Below are 21,326 nucleotides of genomic sequence, written 5' to 3' on the forward strand. Positions count from 1 at the left end.
CCGGGGACCTGGTGTTACCGTCAGACCCTGCATCACACGGGCCTCTTCCAGCTGGCCTCTGTGGGAGGTGGGCATCAGCCTGCCCCTGGCTCCTGGCTGCGGGGCCCCTTCTTACCGTAGACCACCAGCTTGGCTGTCCGGGACACAGAGCCTGCCTCGTTGGTGGCCTGGCACTCGTAGTCTCCGCCCTCAGAGGGTGAGACCCGGGGCAGGAGCAGGGACCCATCGTCCAGCACTGCCATACCGGGCCGGCCACCCAGGGTCTCTGAGGCCGGGCCCTTGTGCCACGTGACCTTCGGCTTGGGCGTCCCTGGCGGGGAGACAGCTTCCTCGGCATGGAGCGCTGACAGCTCCTCCACACGCGCACTGGCCCCACTGCATCTCTGCGTGGAACCCCCGGGGACCCCCTTATGGACCTGGGGGGCTTCCTCAGAGCTGCCGCCTGTGCCCATCCCCGACCCAACACCCCGTCCACACTGCCCCTGGGCTCCCCATGAGGCCCACAGGCATGGGCCATGGGCCTGCTTCCCCCGCAAGTGAACTGCACCTACCCACTCCACCCTCCACCCCAGCACGCTCCTTGATGCGCTTTCCAGCCCGGCATGGTTTTATCAGTTGTGGTCTGCCTCCCCCCATAAGCACTGGGGTCCCTGTTTTGTCCCCTGTTGCACCTCAGCTCCCAGCACCATGCCTGGCACACAGCAGGGCTGAGTGGAGACTGCCCTGTGCCTGCTTGGCCCCATCCTGCCTTCTCAACGAGACTAGCACGGCTCTGACACAGCCCCACCGTGAGCGCCACCTTTGCCACCAATGTGCCACATGGCCTGGCGCATGGGTCTGCAGGACACCCCCCTGCAGGACTGCGATTGGAGCCCTCGCTGTTGCTGGCTCCCAGGGCATCATGAGTAGCCCAGCTGACCAAGTGGTGCCACCCGGCCGTCACCCCAGAGCCCCTGAGGGACACAATCTTGGCAGCCCACATGGCAGGCTCCTGCCTCCTTCCTCCCTCCTGCAGGCCTGGGTGCTCCCCAAGACTTCCAAGTCAGACCCCTACTCTGGAGCCCCCAGTGTCCCCCTCACTGCCAGGCCTGGGACTGGAATCTACAGGGAGAACCTCTGACCTCATTGGCCCTGTGCCTGCCAGAGGGAGGGCAGCAGGGGACAGGCAGGATGTGGCCATCAGAGGCATCTCACACACACACGTGACACACACACACCCCTCCTGACCTATCAGCTTCTCCTGGAAACCCGGGACCTGGCCTCCAAGCTGTGGCCCTGCCTGGTGCACAGCATGGTGGAGACAGTGCTCCCACTGGAGCGTGGCCTTGAGCTCTGGGACCAGCACCCGGTGGCTCCCCGAGTCCCTTCCCCAAGGCCCAGAGAGGGCACCTCCCCTCCTGCCCCACCCCAAGGAGGGGGTGGTGGAGTCCATGCAGACCCCAGGGGCCTGGCTGGCCAGGCATGGCGGGCACAGTACTGTCCCTTAGCCCTCAGGACCCAGGCCACGGTGGGCGGCAGGCACCCACTAGGTCCTGCTTCCCCAAGTCCCTTGCCCTGATGCTGCTTGCTGTTTCCAGAGTCCAACACAAGGTGGCGCCAGTCAGCTCTCCAGAGGCCACACCTGGGTCCCTGTCCCTGTCCTGCCCAGGGAGATGCGGCCCACGTCCTGCCCACCTCTCCTGTGCCCCGTCCTGCACTCTGAGGCTGGAGAAGCAGCTAAGAGCAGCTGTTCCAGCTCCTGCAGGCTTCTGTCACTGCCCCTTGTCACCACACAGGGCCCAGACTGTGTCCTTGGGGATCCCAGGCCAAAGTCACAGAGGAGCCAGAGACCGAGGAGGCCTTGGGTGGTGGGGACAGTGAGGTGCTCAGGAAGTGGAGGCCACGCAGTCACCGCGGGTCCCCTGCTCACTGCCAGGCCTGGTGCTGGGCCCCCAAACCACTGTGGTCCCCAGACCTCCCAGCAGCCCTGCCCGAGGGACGCGTGTGTCCCCAGCAAGCAGGTGAGGAAACTGAGGCTCGGAACAGAGGTGTGAGCCGCCCCTAGCCACACAGCCAGGAAGGGCAGAAGCCGGCCAAGAGCAGCTGTCAGGGAGCAGCGACTCCACAACCACCGTGACCCGGAGCCCTCACCTCCCGCCCAGCCCGAGCGTCTCACCTTCGGCTGGGCACGGGAGGCTGGCATTCTCCCCGGCCACTCGCTCCACCAGGCTGCTGTTGTCGGCCACCCAATGCGGAGGCTCTGGCAGGGGGGACACAACCGCCCTCACTCCCAGCCCAAGTGCGGAGGCCCAGGCCAGAGCAGCCTCCCGAGAGGCCAGCAAGGGCGGGGACCCTGGCTTAGACCCTCAGGGGCCCACAGGAGGGGCCACCACTCAGAGGGCCAAACAGGGCCCCGCCCCACCCGTGCCCTGGCAGTGGCGCTGTGGCTCATGGACCCAGAACTTCCTGTGTGCCAGCGCTTTGCACACATTCTCTCAGTGACCCGCTTTGCAGGAGAGGAAATTGGCCACGTTATCTAGTGGGCATGCGGGACAGCTGGTCCGGTGCTGCCCAAACACTGCCCGGAGGACTTCTGTGCCCAAGGCACCCAGGGCCACAGCCTCGGAGGGAGAACAAGGAGGGCAGGGGCCTGGTGGTGGCTCCAAGGGCCTGCTGCTCAGTCCCAGGGCTGACAGAGATTCTGAGACACCGGACAGCCCCGCAGCTGCAGGGCCTGGGAGACCCCAGCCAGGGCAAGGGCTCTGCCCTGGCTGGAGACGAGAAGGCCCCTCTGAGAGCCAGGCTGTGACACTCACCCAGCACCCTGAGCTCCAGCTCCCAGGTGTCTGTCCCAGCGCTACTGGTGGCCTGGCAGCGGTACAGCCCGGAGTCGGAGGCCTGCACAGCCCCAAAGTGGACCGAGCCCTCAGGCTCCCCTCCGGGCAGGGCCGCCCCATCCTTGGTCCAGCTCAGCCGCGGCTCTGGGCTGCCCTCGGCCACACAGTTTAGATCCAGGGCTTCTCCGACCAGGGCCTTCAGGAGCCGAGGGCCTGGCTGCACCTGAGGGGGGACTGGCGGGGCACCCAGAGTGGTGTCAGGTGGGTGAGCCAGGTGGGGGATCCTGGAGCCCAGACCCCACCACAGCTGTCGAGAACCAGGGAGGCCAAGATGGAGGGCGCCCTAAGGTGGGCAATTCGAGACCCCCACGGGGACTCCGCCATCCCTGCAGGGTAGGCTCTGGCTTCTGCCTGGACACCAGTGTACCCAGCATCCTTTGAAAAGCACCTTCCAGGCTACAGCCAGCTCAGTGTGCATTTGGGGAAACTGAGGCTCGAGGTGGCAGGACTCAGAGCAGCCCAGCAAGACAGGGAGGCAGCACACACCAAGGGGCACAGCCCGGATCCTTAGCTTCCCCCTTACGAGGCCGCCCCAGGGCAGAAGACAGGTGCAGAGTGGCAGCCCAGGTGGCGCCTGACAGGCCCAGCTAGAAGCATCCAGGGGAGCTGGTTCCCGCCTTTCCTCCCCAGGGCGGTGGAGGGCAGCTTTCTTGTTTGAGTATTTTCAAACCATTTCTCCTCCTCCATCTCATTGGGTGCCTCCTAGGGGCTAGGTGACACCATCTCATTTTGCAGGTGAAGGAACTGAGGCCCAGGAGGACAGAGGACCGGGCAGGGGCGCAGACGCAGGGATGGAGGGAGGGACAGGATGTGGTGCCCACGGCCCATGTGGGTCCTACCTTGGACCCCGAGGACATAGCGCTGGGAGGCTGACCCCGCGGGGTTGCTGGCTGTGCACATGTAGTGTCCCTCATCACCCACCTGGGCTGGTGCCAGGCGCAGGGACCCGGATGGAAGGAGGATGTGGCTGCAGGGACAGGAGCTCCTGTGAGACCAGACGGGCCCCAGCCCAGGGACAGACTTCAAGACCCACCTCCTCATCCAGGAAGCTTTCTGGGACCAAGGCAGGGCCCCCACCTGCCCCCACTCCACCCCCAGCCCTGGCGCAGGAGATAAACAGCACCATGCCTGGGTCCGGGTTCTCACCCTGCACCCTTTCCAGATGCATAACCGCGGTAGCGTCCACTCCCCCAGCTATGCAACAGGCACCACCAGCGCCTTTGAGCCCAGTGGATGTGGCCGGAGGCCCTCTGCACCCTGGAGCAGGCCGGCCGGACCCTGAGCCCAGGGACTCCTGGGGCCCCCTGCCTGCAGGAGGAAGCCGTGCAGAACCCCTCCACAAGGATCAGGACCCCCAGCCAGGCTCCTGCAGCTGGGCTGGACCCCAGGGGCGCTCACAGACATGATGTCACCGGCCCACATGTGCTGGCTCTGAGTAGCCCCTACCCCGAAGTATGGGGGCACAGCTGCAGCCCTGACCCCGGATGGCCCTAAAAGCAAGCAGCTCTCAAAGGCGTGGGGACCGCAGGGGCCAGTCCTCAGCTGGAGCTCACTACAACTTCCGGCTGGACTCCATTCCTGGCCCCGACCCTGTCCTGCTGGGCCCCTGCTTCCCCCTGTGGGGTGGGCATCCGGAGCCCTCAGAGGGGCCCTGCTAGGCAGCCAAGAGGGTCCCCGGAGACCCGGCGAGCAGCACACAGGGATGTCACTGTCACCGGAGGCTCACCCCATGCAGCCTCTGGCTCCCTGTGTGCAAAGTGGGAGACAAGCGCCCTGTGGCTTACCCCAGACATCCAGCAGGCCCTGCGGGTGGATGACAACCAGGAAGATGCTCCCCCAAAGTGGGGTCATGCCTGCTCTGCCAGCTGCCAGCTGTGTGAGGTTGGGAAGTCGCTTGGGCTTCCTGTGCCTCAGTGGTCTCATTTTAGTAACAGACCCAACAACGATGCTTTCCCTTCACAGGACCTTCAAGAGATCCAAGGAACTAATTTCTAGCACAGGGCCATGCTGATGACAGAGAGTCCACAAACCCCATGCATCATCATTCTGCACGGGTTGGACACATATATAAGTGGCATCGCGCCTGGGTGTGCAGGTCTAATTCATTTTTCACTGTCATATAATACTCCACCACTGGGTCACACCATGGTTTATTATTTTGCTACCTCTGAAGTGGATGTTTAAACATAGGGATACAATGGCTGGGGCCGCCCCACCCTGGCTTTTCTCATCTACAGCTTTCCTTTAAGTTAAATCATGCTGACCTGTCTACACTCACCAAGCAGGGCCCCATTAGCTTGAGGCTAAAACACATTCAGTGACACTCAGGCTGACACCAGGGTCCCAGGCTACCCTGCAACACCTCGGCTGGAGGAAAGGGTGAGGGGCTGGTGGGACGAGGTCTGGGCCGTGGCACAGACACTCTGTGCAGCCTCAGCCAGGGCAGCCAATGTCTCTGAACTTTTTCACACTGGAAAAAGCAGCTTCATTCTGGTACCTGCGTCCCCCTGGCCCAATCTGTACCATTTGCTTTCTGATCTCCAGAACCCGGCCCAGGAGACAAAGTGGTGGCTTTGAGGCTTGGTGCTGGCTGATAGGACCCAGGGGCTGGGGGTTCCAGGTGCCTCACACCTGCATAGTTGGCACAGTTTGGGGCCAAAGCCCAGCAGGGACATGGTGAGAGAGCAGGTGGGGAGCGGGGAGGACGCCGTCCGTCCACAGGAGCCAGGTGTGCCAAGGTCACAGCACAGAGTAGGTGCTCAGAATTTTTTTGATGGCAAATTATAGCTGCCTCCTCCCTGACTCAGTGCCCCACCAGGGCACCCCAGGCTCCAGCTCTTCCAGCAAGCTTTCCCTGAGATCCCAGGCAGGTGACTTCCCCTGCTCTGAGCTGCACTGAGTCTGGTCCAGCCAGGTGCTCATTCATTCATTCACTATGTATTCATTCATTCCTTCAACAGAGCATGGCTGTCCCCTGTGCCTCCTCAACACTGCTGACTCACATGGCAGCTGTCCAGCAGCAGGGCTGGGGGCTGTCAATCAACTGGCACTTCTGGCAGTCACCCAGCCACCTGCAAGGGACCCAGCAGTGTGCACCAGCTGCGTGTGCCGGGTCTGCGCCTAGGACAGGGCACCCTGCTCTACGAATGCCCACTCTGACCCCTCACAGTGGCCTCACCAACACTGTAGACCCTCACAAGGGAGCCACCAATGGAAAGCCATGCTGGGGAAACTGAGGAAGCGTGCCCACCGCCCCTACACACAGGGCCAGCATGGATACGAGAGACACAGAGCACATCCCAGCCCTGAGCCTGGGCACCATCAGCTCCACGCTGCCCAAGCTGAGCTCCTCCACAGATGAGAAGGCTGAGGTCACAGAGACAAAGCTCTGCTGTCCCCCGCTTCAGCCTCTCGTCTCCAGCTAACAGGGCAGCGGCCCCTCCAGGAGAGGGGTGGGTGGAAGCATCGCAAGAAGCAGGCCGGGACAGGCGGTGGGAGCGGGAAAACGCCGAGCGATGTCGAGGCTGAGGCAGCCCGGTCGCCTGATCGCCTCTCCCCTTTCGGATTTGGGGTTTGGCCCTGCATGGGACCCTGGCCAGCTGCCTCCCGGAGCAGCAGGCCCAGCCAGGAATGCACACAGCTGTCCCAGCTCCGCATCAGAATCCCAAACAAACACAGTTGCCTAGAAACAGCATCCGGACCAGAGCCACGGATGCTCCCGGCCACCACCGCCTAACAACCTCTCGAGTCTCAGACGGGGAGACTGAGCCCGGGGTGGGGGGCAGATCTCGCTCCAGTCCACTGAGCAGGTCAGGGTGGTACTGAGGGGTCCCAGGCCTTTCTGTCTCCGATTCCCCCCTGCACGGTCCTGGGTATGTGGCACTGCACAGTGGGCAGTGTTGGCCATGACTTTGAATTTACAACGTGGACACTCTTTCAAAACAGTGGTCCCACGAGATGAGAGATGCAGCCGAGGGCCATTCCGACCCTTGGACTTAGCCGTCCGTTTTTGGGACAATCCCCAAGGAAATGACCCAAAGATACAGAGGCACATTTGTGTGAAGACATCCCCCCTTAGAGCTGCTGAAAACTGGCAGGGGGCACAAGCCCCAAACACAGCAGCAGCCTAGCAACGAAGCAGCAAGCTGGGCCCTCGAAGGCTGCTCTGCCCTGAGACCATGAGGCCAGGCAGAGGAAGTGGGGTGGGAGGAGTGCAGAACGCGGATGCACCGAGCGCTTCATTCTGCAACAGCACCTGATGCGCCCCGGCCTCTTGGGAGGGAAGGGATGCACCTGTCTGAGTGCCTCAGGTCTCTGCGTGCCCACATGTGCTCTGAGTGCCCGTCCAGCCCTGCCCTGGGGTGGGACTTCCGGTTCCTGCTTCCTCACCCTTTTCCATTTCCTCCCCCAGGCCTGGGTGGGAGGCCACTCACCCCACCCTGCCCATCTCCAGGGTGGCTGGCAGGAGGACCAGGCCACCCCTGGCCAAAGGTTCAGCACATCTTTGCTCTCGATGCTGTCTATACCCAGAGTTATGGAGAAGCCTCCACAGTGCCCAGGACGGGCCAGCAAGGGTGGGGAAGAAGCCCAAAGACAGAGCAGGGCCACCCCAGGGCTGAGTCCTAAGGCAGCTGGCCAAGGTAGAAGGAGCACATGGCCCAGCCCAGGGGGATGAGGAGGGATGAGGGGCACAGGCCAGACAGTCCCTCTCTGAGGGGGGAGCCAGCTGGTCCGGAGGTACAGCTGGATAGGTATGGCTCCCAGCTCCTGGAAGAGAGTTCTGGGGCTTCCAGAATGGTGGCCTGGAGCCACAGAGGAGGAGGGGGAGGGAAGGGGGAGGGGAAGGGGGAGGGAGACGTAGCAGGCAGCAGGCAGCAGCAGGTCACCCCCACCCACCGCCTGGTATGTGTCTGCCTCAAGGATCTGAGGCAGGCGGCAGAACCACTGAGCTAAATCCCCAGCCCTGCCTCAAGGATTTGAAATCTCCATTTTATGACCAAATCGCCATGGGGCTGAAGGTAGCTATGCCTCCATGCTTCTTTGGGCCTCAGGCACAAATAACCTTGAGAACACACAGGTGGCCACAGGAGTGAAAAGCAGCCAAAGTGAGGCTGTTCCCAATCACCCAGGGTGGATGCAACCCCCAGGATCATGCACCAGTGAACAAAGTGACAGAAAGCGGCCCAGCCTCGAGGCAGAATAGTATTTAGCCTGGAGAGGAGTGGCATCCACCCTAGCTGCAGCGGTTTGGACTCAGGATGGTATGCAAGGTGAAAGAAGCCAGAGGCAACAGACCACACAGATTCCATTATGTGCGGTGTCCAGAATCCAGCAATCCAAGGAGACAGAAAGCAGATTAGTGGCTGCCAGGGCCGGGCCGGGGTGGGGTGGGGTGGCTATCAAAGAGTAGGAGTCTTTTGGGGAGTGATAAAAATGTTTTAAAATTAACTGTGGCAATGGTTGCACAACAATGAATGCACTAAATTATACTGAATTGTACGCTTGAGATAAGTGAATTACATGCAGATTTGATCTCAATACAGCTATTCTCTAAACGAGTGTGAAAAGCTGAGGTGCAGAAGGGACCCGGCTCTCGCAAGCTCTTTCCGGGAAGCTGTGGGGTGTCCTACACCTGGAGAGGAGCGGTATACCAGTGAGCACAGGGACCTGGGTGAGACTTCCCAGTTGCAAAAGCGGGGCTCTTGCAAATTTACAGCTCCCTGCTGATCTATTAACACGCAAGGCACAGAGGAGGAAACAGATGGCCATGCGGGTTTCGGTAACAAGCCATAAATAAACAAGCACCGCTGGCCACTGGCAGCCGCCCAGCCAGGAGCGGGGAGCAGCCCTTCCAGGACAGATGCAGGCTCCCTGACTCCCCTCCATCCCGACCCCACCGTAAGGAGCAGCAGTGATCCCACCAGTCAGGGGGCCCCTGACAGCCCAGCTGAGTCCTGGCGTCACATTTAGGGGTGCGGGGCTGCAAGTTTGGAAGAGCTCACCCAACAGACCTTCTGGCTGCAGACACGTGTGGGTGGGAGGGGGTGCAGGGCAGGCTGTCGGGGACCTCCTCTGTCTCTAGGACCTCACCAGGGCTGACGTCAGCGACCTGAGCACCCCCAGGCCCACCTGCCACCCACCATGTGAAGGGATCCAGGAGTTAGCCTGCATCCCCACAGCCCAGCCTGAGGGTGCAGCGTGGCTCCCCAATGGCGAGGACTGAGTCAGAAAGCCGGGCGCCCAGATGTAACCCCGACTCAGCTTTGCTGTTGCTCAGCCGAGCACCACTGAGCCGCAGGCCCTGCCTGAGTGACCCTCCGTGTCCCCAGGCAGCCCGGGGACAGGGCAGCTGGGGATGAAAGGAGATGCCACACCTGTGCCCTGGGCTTCCACACCCACCCTGGGGTCCCTGCAGAGGCGTGGAGCCAGAGGTAAAGACCTTCTTGCTGAAGCCAGTCAGCCTGCTGGGGTGGCCACAGGGTCCCCACCTCTGCTGGGTCACCAGCCAGGCCCGAGTCCTGCAAACCTGTCTCCACCCGAGGGCCTGGGGTTGGGGTACCTGTCAGTGCCAGGCAGCAGAGGGTGGGCGTCCTTCGTCCAGGTGACCAGGGGTGGCGGGGAGCCCTGGGCCTCACAGTCCAGGGTCACCTCTTCGCCGGTCTTGGCTGTGACTCTGAGAGGCAAGTCAGCGTCCTGTGACCCATTCACCCGGATCCTGGGCTTGGCTGTTGGGAAAAGGAGCAGGGCCGTGAGCAGGGGGGGACAGCGGCACAGTCCCCAGAGGGACAGACAGCCCTTGCCACCTGACCTCGGGAGACCCCGGAAGTGGGCGGGCTCTGCTCTATTAGAGCCTGTGCCGAAGACCGGGCTCAGATTCGAGGGCTCCACTCAGCCCCTCACCCTGTCCCCCACCTCCCTAGGGAAGCGCATCTTGCTCTGCCAGCCTGACCAGGTCCCACTGGCCCCAGTGATGTCGGGACCTCGTCTCTCTTCTGCTGTCCTCTTCCCTCTCCTTCTCCTCCTTGCTTATCCCATTTATTCCCAGGATAGCAGCCACCACAAGATGCACAAACTCTGCCCCTGGTTGCCTGCGCCCATGCCGGGGTGTGAGACAACCTGCTGTTGTCTTGACAACCACGAAGGCTGAGACCTTTGATGGCAGCGGTTCAGGGCCCCTCTTCTCCTGCACCCTCCACCCAAGGGACACCATGCACGCTGAGCAAGCACAGAACAAGCCCCCCCCCGCCAGATCCCTGTATGTCACCACTGCAAAGATGAATCTCACCATTAAAAAGGGTTTTCTGCAATGTAAAATACTGGACCTAAAAGCATACAACAGGGAAGGACTGGCTTGTGCATCTATTGGCTTGTCATCTCAGATCTGGACCTGAAGTCCCAGGTCCCACCCTGTCCTCACACTGGGACCAAACAGACCAACAGGCTGGGATGGGCGCCACGGAGGGGGCATTCCAGCGTTCACTGCGTAGTGAGGTGACCCAGCCTGGGGTATGACAGACAGGAGAGCAACCCAGGAAGCGGAGGAAGGGCTGTGAAACACTGCACGTGCAAAGGCCCTGGGGCTGGACAGATCATTGAAGGAATGGGAAGGGGCCGAGGATTTAGCTCAGTGGTTCTGCCACCTGCCTCGCAAGCAGAAAGACCTGAGTTCGATCCCCGGTACCAAAAAAAAAAACAAATCAAGAAATGGGAAGGAGGCCAGGGGTCTGGGGCAGAGTGAGGTGGGAAGCACAGCAGGTGGGGGTGCCCGTTACTGTGCCACTCCCCTGGGGCTCCCACCGCGGCCTTGCCATCACTCACTGTTGACTGAAAGCCACGTCTCCTGGCTGGAGAAGCCAGCAGCATTGGTGGCGGTGCACACGTAGGCCCCTGCATCCTGGGGTGACGGCTGGGTGATGAGCAGGGTGCCGTCCTTGCTCACATTGTAGTGGGGACTCCTGGAGGTCAGGGCTTGGGTCTCCTAGGACAGAGCCACGGGCGACATCAGCAGAGGCCATGCCCTCCTCCCCGTCCTGGGCTGACTCGGTTTACCCTGGAGGCTAGAGGCTCCACCCACCTTGGTCCAGCTGATGGTCGGGGTGGGAACTCCTGAGGCGGCACAGGGCAGAGAGGCTGGAAACCCTTCATTGGTGACGTGGTGGGTGGCAGTGGGATAGATTCTAGGTGGCACTTGTGTAAACAAACCAATTTCATAAGCTAGAGCACCTGGCAGCGTGAACCCCAGTAACCAAGAGGCAGAGACAACCCTCGTGTCCATTAATGATGATGCAAAATGGGGGGGGTACACAGAATGGAATATTACTCAGCCCTAAAAAGGACTGCAGTTGACTGTAACTCGATGACGGCCTGGAGAAGATGAAACTGCAGATGGTAGAAAGATCAGAGGGTGCCGGGGAATGGGGGAGGGAGGGAAGAGGAAAGGGGCCCAGAGGGGTTTCAGGGCCTTGAGCTACTTGGTCTGATGCTGTAACAGTGGGCACATGACATCACACATCTGCACAGCATCGCAGGGGCCCTCATGTGATGCTGGGAGTCTGGGGGAGATGTGCCCGTGAGGACTTGCCCATTGTAACAACGGGGGGCTCTACGTGTGGTGGGTAGGGGTCTATGGGAAATCTTTATGTCTTCTGCTCATTTTGCTGTAAAAATGCTCTTTAACAAAATCCAGTCTACTAAAAACAAGAATAACCAGGTGTGATGAGGCACACCTGTAATCCAGGGACTGTGGGAGGCCGAGGCAGGAGGATTGCAAATTCAGGCCCAGCCTGAATTTAGGATGAAAGTTAAGTGAAAACATCATGGCTTGGCATGTGCTACATGCTCAACCTGTGGCTGAGATTACAAAGTGGAATTACGAGGACCAGGCATACTGGGTTCTCACTCAACCCAGCCGCACCCCCCACCTTTTGCGGTACCAGGGACGGAACCCAGGGCCCTCACACCCAGCCCCATCCCCAGCCCTTTTCATTTTTTATTTTGAAACAGGGTCTCACTAAGCCACTAGGAACTTTAAATCCTCCTGCCTCAGCCTCCCAGAATCCTGAGATTACAGGCACCACCAAGCCCAGCTCAATCCAACCCCTTTTGAATTTTGGTTTTCTCTATAAACCAAAGAATCACATGTTTGTCTTGCTCATCCCTCTAGGGCTTTAATGAAACAAACGAAATGGGAAAAGAAGATATTGACATGGTTGGTAACTTGCAAAATACAACCAACCTTAGTTCCTCTCCTATGTTAAAGGGGACAGGGACCCGTCACTGTGGGTAGGAGGGCGCTGGGAAAAAGGGATTAAAGGGCTAAAAGTGCCATCTCAGGGACTCAAAATTTGACCCGTGTCAATAGGTTTATCCTCGGGAAAGCCCTGGCCATGTACTTGCTATACAAAATCACCATCCCGGGTGTCCATACGGCTGAGAAGCTGAAGACTTAGTGACAGAAAAGCAGCCACAATGTGTTGTTGTCAAGGAAACATGCAGGTGGCAAGACAAGGACAAAAGGCGATCGTGGTTTGATTTTAAGTATTGCACATCTAAAGAATTTATAGTCCAGGAGATAGAAAGAGAATGTACATGTAATTTATATAAAGAACATAGAGGCCAGGGATTCAGCTCAGTGGTTTTGCCACCTGCTGCGCAAGCACAAGGACCCGAGTTCCATCCCCGGTACCAAAAAAACCCCAAATAAATAAAGAACACAGAATTTTAACCAAACAATACATGATGTTCTATATATAGCACGTGTGCATCTGCACTGTGCCACACACCAAACACGTGCGTGTGTGTGTGTGTCCACAGTTCTGCCCAAGTCAACCAATGTAGGAAGGAAAAGTTTAAGGAAAACAACGAGCAAAAACTGTCCATTCCTTTTTCTTACCATTCATCCCTAAACAATACAGTACTATATTTAGACCACACTTATATTGTGTTAGGCATTGTAGCTATTCCTCATTTAAGAGCCTGGATATCTTTTTTGCACAATACACCCTGTTGTAGAGCTCTGTAGTTTTTGCTGATGGTACTGTACAGGACAGTACTGCAGCATTACGTGGTTACACGCAACAGCACCGCATGTTGGAGGTGTGCAAATGAAAGCAAAGCCATTGAGCTGGAGTCCCCTTGACCATCTCTTTGTTCTGAACATTGTAATGTTCACACTCATTCAGCTCCTCATTCAGCGACCACTCATTTAACGACCTCGTCACAGGAAGGGACTCGGCTGGTAAGCGAGGCGGGTGACCTGCGTAGCAACCTGGAGATGGCTGAAGGGTCTATGCCAACGCCATGCCGTTCTACACAGGGGGCACAGGCAGATTCCCAGGGTGCCCTGGGTCCAAGCCTCCATGGGTACCGAGGGATGACTGTGCAGCGTGCGTGTGTGCAAAGCACGGAAACATGCACGCCAAAGTGTAAAATCTGATATTCTCAGCTACTGCTCTTCATTTCCCCTCTGGGAATAAGCACTAGCTGTGTGATTTTCTTAAACCAAAGTGCCCCACTCCAAGCAGCCCCCTGTGCCCCGACCCCGGCCCCCGGGACTCACCCTGCACGATCAGCTCCACATTGCGGTGCTGAGAGCCGGCCACGTTGGTGACCACACAGCTGTACGTCCCTGCGTCCTCCTGTAGTGCCTGGTTGAAGTGGAGGCTGCCATCGGCCCGGACAGAGGCCCGGCCACCCGGCGGGAGCTAGGGAGGGTGAGGAAGCAGCAGAACAAACAGCACAGCTGAGCACAGCTGCCTCCCTTCCTGTCCACTTCTTGTCTACCTGCCGGCGCCCCTGCCTAGCCCCAAGGGCACAGGGACCCTAGCAGTGCAGAAAGGCCAGTGGACATGAATCCGTAAGCCACCTGGTGTGCCCTGTGCCGGGTTGGAGACAGATCCTAAACCACACAGGTCACATCCCCACCCTGAGCCGTCAGAGCAGGGCTGACGGAGCCCTCAGGTCTGGGTCACCCTCCCCCAGGGGCCCAGCAGCCATAGCACAGGCAGGACAGCAAGAGGCAGCAGAGAGAGTGAGGGAGAAGAGGACTTCCAAGCTGGGGAGTGCAGAAGCGACCGTCCCTCACTGACCCTGGGGTCACTTACGGGGCGGCCGGCCCGGAGCCAGTGCCTCTCCGGGAGGGGCCTCCCAGCCAGGATGACACACGGCAGGGACACGGGCTGGCCCTCCAGGACGCGCACGGTGGAGGCCCCGCTGGCAGTCTGCGGGGCTGCTGTGGGGAGAGGACAGTGTTGGAGCCACAGATGCCCGAGACCCATCATCAGGCGCCGCAGGTGCCCGCCCACGCCGGGGAACTGGTCAGGACTGGAGGTCGTAGGAGGTCCAGGTCCCTCAGGGCACTGCCCAGGAAACGGGGACACCAAGGCTGCTCTTGAAGCCTAGCCATGCACATATCTGTCCCTAATGGTGTAGGGGCCACGGGGCGCCCGGGAGCCCTGCCTCCCGCCTCCCCCACGCAAGGATGTCCCAACGAACCCTGGCCGGTGACAGTGAGCCGGGTCTCGACCTGGGCCTTCCCAAAGGCATTCTGAGCCTCACAGATGTAGGTGGCCTGGTCCTCGGGGGCCACACCTGTGGGCAGGATGGAGCCGTGACACCGTGATGATGACAGCGGCTTACACACAAGCCCCGCTTGGCGTGGGCCAGAAGTGTGTGAAGCCCTGGACGTGGGTCGGTTTTATCATCAAAACCAGGGTCGCACAGCCTCAGTGGGACCCAGCGTCAGCTGCTCTGCGGTCCCGCGCACCCTGCCCGCCCCTGCCTTACTCTCAATAAACAGCACTCCCGAGTCCCGCTGCCCGGGCCTGCTGCCCCGCCGGGGCCCCAGGGGCCGGCCATCTCCACGCTGCCAGGTGACTGTAGGGCCCGGGCGGCCGTCGGCCCTGCACACCAGGAAGGCGCTCCTGCCCAGCTCCACGGTGACGTCCCGGGGCAGCTCCGTCAGCTGGGGCGCGTCTGTGGGAGGAGAGGGGTCCGCAGGGAAGCCTGCCGGGCTGGGCCCCCCCCACGGGACTGCCCCCTCCTCCCCTCTTGCAGCCCCAGCCCCGCCCCACCCAGGGCTCCATCTTGCCCCTGCGCTTAGAGGAGTCCGAACTGCACCCCCGACCTGGCTGGGACCATGCATGGGGTCTTGGGGTCCTTGCTCTACCCAGCTATGTCCACTTTGTGCCATCCCGAGAGCCACCCGAAGGAGGGTTTCAGGTTTTCCTCACTCTACAGCTTTCTCTGAGCTTTCTGAAAAATGCCACAATTTAAACAGGCTTGTTAGGAATCGGATGGCCTCATCTGTTAGGGTCCAGGGGGCACTGGAGAGTGGAAAGGGGCCGAGTGAATAACCTCAGCAGGGACAGTGGCCTACACCGGGGCCGTGCTGACCACTCGAGCTGTAAAAGACTCAACATGCACAAAGTACACAAAGTGCAACTGCCCCTAACTCTGCAGCACACGCCCAGATCCCACATCCTCCTCCGCCCGCCCGCTTGCCACTTTTCTTCCAAGTGTTGTCGTTTATAATCAGGAGAGGAAAAAGAGGATCAAGTTTTTTCCCCAAAGAGAAACTGGAGCTCCCTTCTGTTCTTTCAATGGCCAGCAATGGTCCAGCCCCAGGCAGTTCCCACCGCCCCTGCAACCCCCCGCCTCATCAGCTCCCTGTCTCCAGGCCACAGACTCTGGAGGTCCCCGGCCCCTCATTAACCTACAGAGCCCAGCTCCAAGGGGAAGCCACCACCTCTTTGTTCTTTCTGTCCCTCTGCAGAAATCTCCCCCATCCATCCAAACCATGACATCAAATTTCTCTGGCCTCGGGGACAGGGAAGTTCCAAGGAGATATAAACACAACTTGGAACATTCCCACAAGGAGGAAGATGCTGCTCCAGACTGTCAGCTGCAGGGCTGAGGTCAGACAGCCTCTGCTTAGCTCTGCCTCAGACTTGGCCCCTGCTCCTGCACAGCCCCTGCCCCGTGGGCACAGCCTTACCATCTGCTGCCCCACCCAGCTTAGAGCTGAGACTCCCCCGAGCTTCCCCAGCTCCCTGAAGGCAGAGCCCTGCAGCCTCAGTCCCCAGACAGCCACCTTGGCCTCCTGACTCCATTCTCCCACCGCCTTGAGGGCCAGACCTTCCCGCCTGAGCAAGGCCAGCCGCCCACCATGAGGGCAGCCAGCGGCAGTGGGGGAAGGATGGAGAGCAGCACTTGGCGTCCTCCTAAGCTACAGGGCTGGAGACCACGCTGCTCCAGCTGGGGATGAGTGCCATGAACCCAGTCTCCCAAGTGAGGAAGCTGAGGGTCAGAGATTGAGGACCCTGCAGATCTAACCGTCGCCAAAGCCAAGGTCCCCACCCTCAGCCCTGGGACTCGGACACCCCCAAGGTGCACAGGGAAAACTTGGTCCTCTGGTCTGTCTGCCTTGCACAGAAGGGAGACTGAGGCAGGACACTGAGGCCCCTGCACGGCTCAGACTCCTCCACCTTCAGGCTCCACCCATGCCCGCGCTGACCCATGGTGACCCAGGCAGAGGTCGAGACCTGGCTCCTCGGTGGCCCCGTTTCCTCCCAAAGGGCCCTTCCCACCCTGGCCTTGGGCAGGTCTCGAGGGACACGGGCAGCGCCCAGGGTCCCTGGAGAAGCCCACTTGTGGGGAGGGCCCCGTGTGGGGTCCTGGAGCACGCGGACAGGAAGGGCACTGGCGCCAGCCGGCCACCAACCTGTGGGAGGCAATGGGACAGGAGGCCCAGCCACTACTCATCCACACACCCTGAGCCCCGGCGCGCGCGTCCATCTACCCTGGACACCCCGTGTCTCCTAGCTCTCTCCAAACGCAGCCCCACCAAGTGCGGCCCTGCACTTCATCCCCCTGTCACCCTCCCGGAGGTGTCCCTGTCTGTATCCCCTTTGCTTTCCATTTAGCTGTCCCATAGCAACGGTGCCCTGCCCACCCCTGACCTCACCGCGGTGATAGGGACTTCCAGCCCACGACTCAGCCTGGCCGCCCTGCCGTGGCCATTGTGCCATCAAAAGAGGGGGCTCTGGGGGAGCAGGGTCAGCAAGGCCATGGGGGAGGCACCCAGGCTGGGTTAGTGCCCTTGGCAGAGACCTTGAAAGCGTCTCCTCTCCGCACCAGGAAAGGAAAGGCACGAAGGACACAGGGAGGGGCTGGAGGCCAGCGAGGGCCCGAGAACCCAGCCTCCTGCACCCTGTCCCAGCTTCTGACCTGGGGGGTGGGATCCGGACCATGGCGCTCCCCAAGACACCATCACACCCCCTCTGGGACGGCAGGGCACAGGCCTCACTGCCAGCCTGGGGACCCAGGGACCTGGCCAGCTCGAGGCAAGACTGTGGCCCTAGGCCTGGTGGAATTGATGGGAAGGCAGGGAGGGAGGGAGGCCCCAGGCAGGCAGAGGGTGCAGCAAAGGCGGCCTCTCCTTGCTCACTGTCAGAGCCCCTGAGGCCTGGGGCCCAGGACCCTGTTGGCTGCCCCTTCCTGCCCCTGCCTGGGGTTTCTGGAGGGAAAAGTCCCTGTGGATGCTCAGGCCAAAGTGAAGTGACCTCAGCCATCTGGTGGCCCCCAGAGCAGGGACACTGCCTGGCATCCTGAGGCCCAGGTAGCACCCCCTCCCCGTGCTGCCCATGCCCCACTGAGCACCCATGGATGAAGCCCTCCAAACCCCAGCCTCAGTTTCCCCTTCCTGGAAGAGGTAACTGTTTTCACCCTGGCTCCACTGCCTGAAGTTCCTGGGCTCCTCATCTTTGCCCAGTGCCCCCGCAGCCCTAGCTGGGCCAGGAGGAAGGAGGGAGTGTCAGGTCCCAGGCTGTGCAGAACACAGTGGATGCAGGGGCCCAGTCTCAGGGCCTGCATTTAGAGGCCCCAGGGAAAGGGGGTGGAGCTGGAGGCTCAAAGCTCCCACCCATCCATGGCTCCTCCCACCCGGGGTGATTTCCACATCCCCCCACCATGGAATGTGAAAAATTATAGCTAACAAATTTGTCGCTGGAAAAACACATCTATCCTGGCTGGATCTTTTTTTTTTTGAGATAAGGTCTCACCATGTAGCCCAGGCTGGCCTCTAACTTGGTGATCCTCCTGCCTCAGCCTCCCGTGTTCTGGAATCACAGGCATGTGCCACCTCACTCAGAGAGGTTTTAGGATCACAAAAGCTCCCAGCCCTTTGCTCCCCTGCTCATCAGCCCAGCAATTAGCAGCTTCTAGGTGGGGGACAAGAAGCAGGGCCTGAGATGAGAGGACAGAGGGAAAGAGAAATCGGGGGACACAGGGTGCTGAGCCGGGGCCGGGGGTGCCTGCCACAGAGCTGCTCACCAGCCCTGGGGAGTCGCCCACAGCCCACCCGGCAGGCACAGGAGGAACCAAGGCACAGACACCCCCAGCAACAGAAGAGGCGGAAGGCGTCTTTCCTCGGCCCCAAATACCACCGGGAAACCTGTTCCCAGCCTGGCAGCGGGAAGCGGCACAGAGCCCACCCAGCCCAGCCTCTGCCAGCTTGGCCAGGAAGTCTGGATTGCAGCTGCTGCCCCAGTGGGCAGGAAACTCGATTTCCCACCACCCCTGCCAGGCCAGTTTGCCAGGCCCACAGCTGCCGGGCACGCTCCATTCTGTCCCACCCTGGGTGCCAGCCACGCCTCCTGACTCTGACCCACGGGGACCTCACCAGGGCCTACGGTGAGCAGGCAGCGCAGGCAGACGGAGCATCAGCCCAGACCCCAGGGATGAAGCTCTGCTGAGAAGATGCAGAGAGCGAGGGGCCAGCGTGATGACAGTGCGGCCTCCCCGCAGCCCTGGGCCACCCAGAGCCTCCGGCCAGCACCGGTGACAGTGGCTTTGCCAGAGCCCACCGTGTGGCCCTCCACCCCTACCCACTGGGAAAACCCTGTGCACATTGCCCCCCTAGACAGAGCCCAAGCTCCCCGGCAGCTCCGGACCAGGAGGGCCATGACAGGCAGCTGCAGGCTTGGTCTTCTGTCCCCACCCTGTCCTCTGCCTTACTCCAGCCCGTTTCTCTTCCGGGAAACTGTAGGCCCCGTTCCCTTTGCCTTGTTGGGGTCACTGTTCCCAACTCTCCACCTGACTGGCTGCTTCCGGTTCCAACTTAGATAAATACCCCTGCTCAGGAAGCCTCTTGGCTGCCAGTGTTGGGTTGTCCCCGATACAACAGGGTGCCTGGTGACCCTGCAGTGGAGGAATGAGGGATGGGTCAAGCAAACGGAGACAAGGGGCACCCAAGCCCAGGAGGAAGCCGACTTTGAGATGGTTGCATCTGTCCGAACCCTGCCCGGCCCACCCCGGACGAGCGCATTCCTGATTCTCTGAACTTCCCCCGGCTTCCTGCACCTGTCCCTCCTGCCAGGGCCGATCCTGGCCAGCTCAGGCCGCCAAGCAAGTCCAATGCCTGGAACCCAGGCCCAGGCCAAGGGCCGAGGAATCCGGACTCTCATCGCAGAAAGGGCTCAAGGCTGTCCCCTGACTAAGCCACCGCTCTGGCCAATGCCACACTGGACACCACGTCTCAGCCCATGCAAGGCAGGAAGACAGTCAGCCCCACTTCATAGAGGGGGAAACTGAGGCTCGGGGACCTGGCCAGAGCACACGGCTGGCAAGTAACAGAAACAAGAAGTCACAGCCAGGAACAGAAGCCTCCTCTGGCCACAAGGTCACATGAGTGGCTTTGGAGTGGACAGCCTGGCCCAGGAGGCGGCAGCCCCAGCCACCATCATCATGTGCAGTCCTGGGACAACCTGAGCCATCAAAATCCCAGCCAAGCCGGCCCAGATTCTGACCCTCAGATACTGAGATAACAAATGCTTATCGTGTAAGCCACCAAGTCGGGGGACAATCTGTCACCCAGGGAGAAACAACACAGGATCTCCCTCCCGACACCCCTCGCCCATCCCACACTGGCGGCATCCGCTCCCTGCTCAGAAGCAGGACCAGGGCAGGGTGGGGGGAGCGGACAAGCAGACACTCACATCCAACCTCCAGCTTCACATCCGCGGAGGCGTCACCCAGCTCGCTGACAGCCCGGCAGGTGTAGATGCCAGCATCCCTCTCCTGAGCCAAGGGGATCCGCAGCGTCCCAGAGACAGAGCCCTCGGGGGCCAGGATCATTTCCAGATCACCTGGGGTACAGAGATCGAGGAAAAGCATCAGCCAAGGGCCACGGTCACCATGGAGACCAGGGCACCTGCATCTGCATCGGCGGGGCGGCTGGGTGGAAGCATTCTGCCCCACAGTTGGGACCCCTGGGGTCTTTCCTGAACCACTGGGCTCACCGGGCCTGGGGCGTAGCACCCCCATGCGACAGGCTTGTCACTGAGGACCCCTTGCCGGCGCCTCCCGCTGGGCCCCCACTGGATCCCCCAGGGTCCCACCGGATCTGCTCTGAGGGGTCCAGGAAGCCCTGAGGCAACCACACCTCACCCCTCCTGGCTGCCCTGACTGCCACCGTCTTAAATGGAGGATACTGGTTTTGACTCCGATGAAGTCCACGGAACGGAAACTGACATCGTACGTAACCTGTGTTCCGGGAAGCTCGGGGATGTCTAGCAGTCCACACTGCTCTGTGACCATCTCGGTCCCGTCCCTCCCCTGGCCCTGGCCACGGCCTCCCCCTTTCTGTCTCTAGAGCTGTCTGCTCCGGACCTCATAGGAATGGAACCTCCTGTGTGTCACTGGGGGGCTGGCTTATGTCACCCAGCGCAATGTCCTCAAGGCTGTAGCCTGTGTCAGAAGTACATCCCTTTTGGGGGGATACAGGAGATTGAACCCAGTTTTAGCATTGAGCTACATCCCCAGTCCTTCTCTGTTTTTCAAATTTTGATACACCGTCTTGCTAAGTCGCTAAGTTGCCCAGGCTGGGATTGAACTTGCAATGTTCCTACCTCCTTCCTAGCCTCCCAGAATGCTAGGATAACAGGCAAGAATTTTATTCCTTCTTAAGGTTGAAGAATATTCCATTGTAAGACCCCCCTTTTTAAAAGGGCCTTGGGCCGGGATTTAGCTCAGTGGTTTCACCACCTGCTGTGCAAGCGCAAGGACCTAAGTTCGATCCCCAGTACCAAAAAAAAAAAAAAAAAGAATAAAAGGGCCTCTAGGGGCCAGGTGTGGTGGTGTATGCCTGTAATTCCAGCACTCTGGGAGGCTGAGGCAGGACAATCACAAGACTGAGCCCAGCCTGGTCAACTTAGCAACTTAGTGAGATCCCATCTGAAAATATAAAACAGGAGCTGGAGACGCAGCTCAATGTGAAGGCTCTGGGTTCAATCCCCAGTGCCATAAAAATTAACTAATTAATTAAAAAGGGGGGCTCTGGGCTGGCCCGAGGCTCTGACCAGACACACAGTGTTGGGAATGCTGAGCTAGGAGCCCGGACACCTCTGCCACCCCGACCAGGACAGAGCCTGTTCCCCCCACCCCACCCCGCCT

At 60.3% G+C, this 21,326-nt stretch overlaps 1 protein-coding gene across 6 annotated transcripts in view; it reads right to left on the reverse strand.

Annotated features, from left to right (window-relative positions):
• Window positions 1-21,326, reverse strand: part of Hmcn2 (hemicentin 2) — a 127,271-nt gene that overhangs the window by 71,604 nt on the left and 34,341 nt on the right. For all 6 annotated transcript variants that reach the window (XM_087183051.1, XM_087183050.1, XM_087183049.1 and 3 more), the window contains exons 15-26: window positions 19,871-20,020; window positions 14,661-14,849; window positions 14,370-14,465; window positions 13,979-14,106; window positions 13,435-13,579; window positions 10,951-11,063; window positions 10,695-10,854; window positions 9,436-9,601; window positions 3,716-3,843; window positions 2,796-3,050; window positions 2,156-2,239; window positions 116-310 (exon numbers count right to left, since the gene is read on the reverse strand). In XM_087183051.1, coding sequence (XP_087039177.1) covers window positions 116-310; window positions 2,156-2,239; window positions 2,796-3,050; window positions 3,716-3,843; window positions 9,436-9,601; window positions 10,695-10,854; window positions 10,951-11,063; window positions 13,435-13,579; window positions 13,979-14,106; window positions 14,370-14,465; window positions 14,661-14,849; window positions 19,871-20,020 — 1,809 coding nt within the window. The remainder of the gene's footprint in view (window positions 1-115; window positions 311-2,155; window positions 2,240-2,795; window positions 3,051-3,715; window positions 3,844-9,435; window positions 9,602-10,694; window positions 10,855-10,950; window positions 11,064-13,434; window positions 13,580-13,978; window positions 14,107-14,369; window positions 14,466-14,660; window positions 14,850-19,870; window positions 20,021-21,326) is intronic.

Source organism: Heterocephalus glaber, unplaced genomic scaffold (assembly GCF_053883595.1).
Source record: "Heterocephalus glaber isolate CG9 unplaced genomic scaffold, H.glaber_assembly_v1.0 deba00001479, whole genome shotgun sequence".
NCBI classification, from domain to species: Eukaryota; Metazoa; Chordata; class Mammalia; order Rodentia; family Bathyergidae; genus Heterocephalus; species Heterocephalus glaber.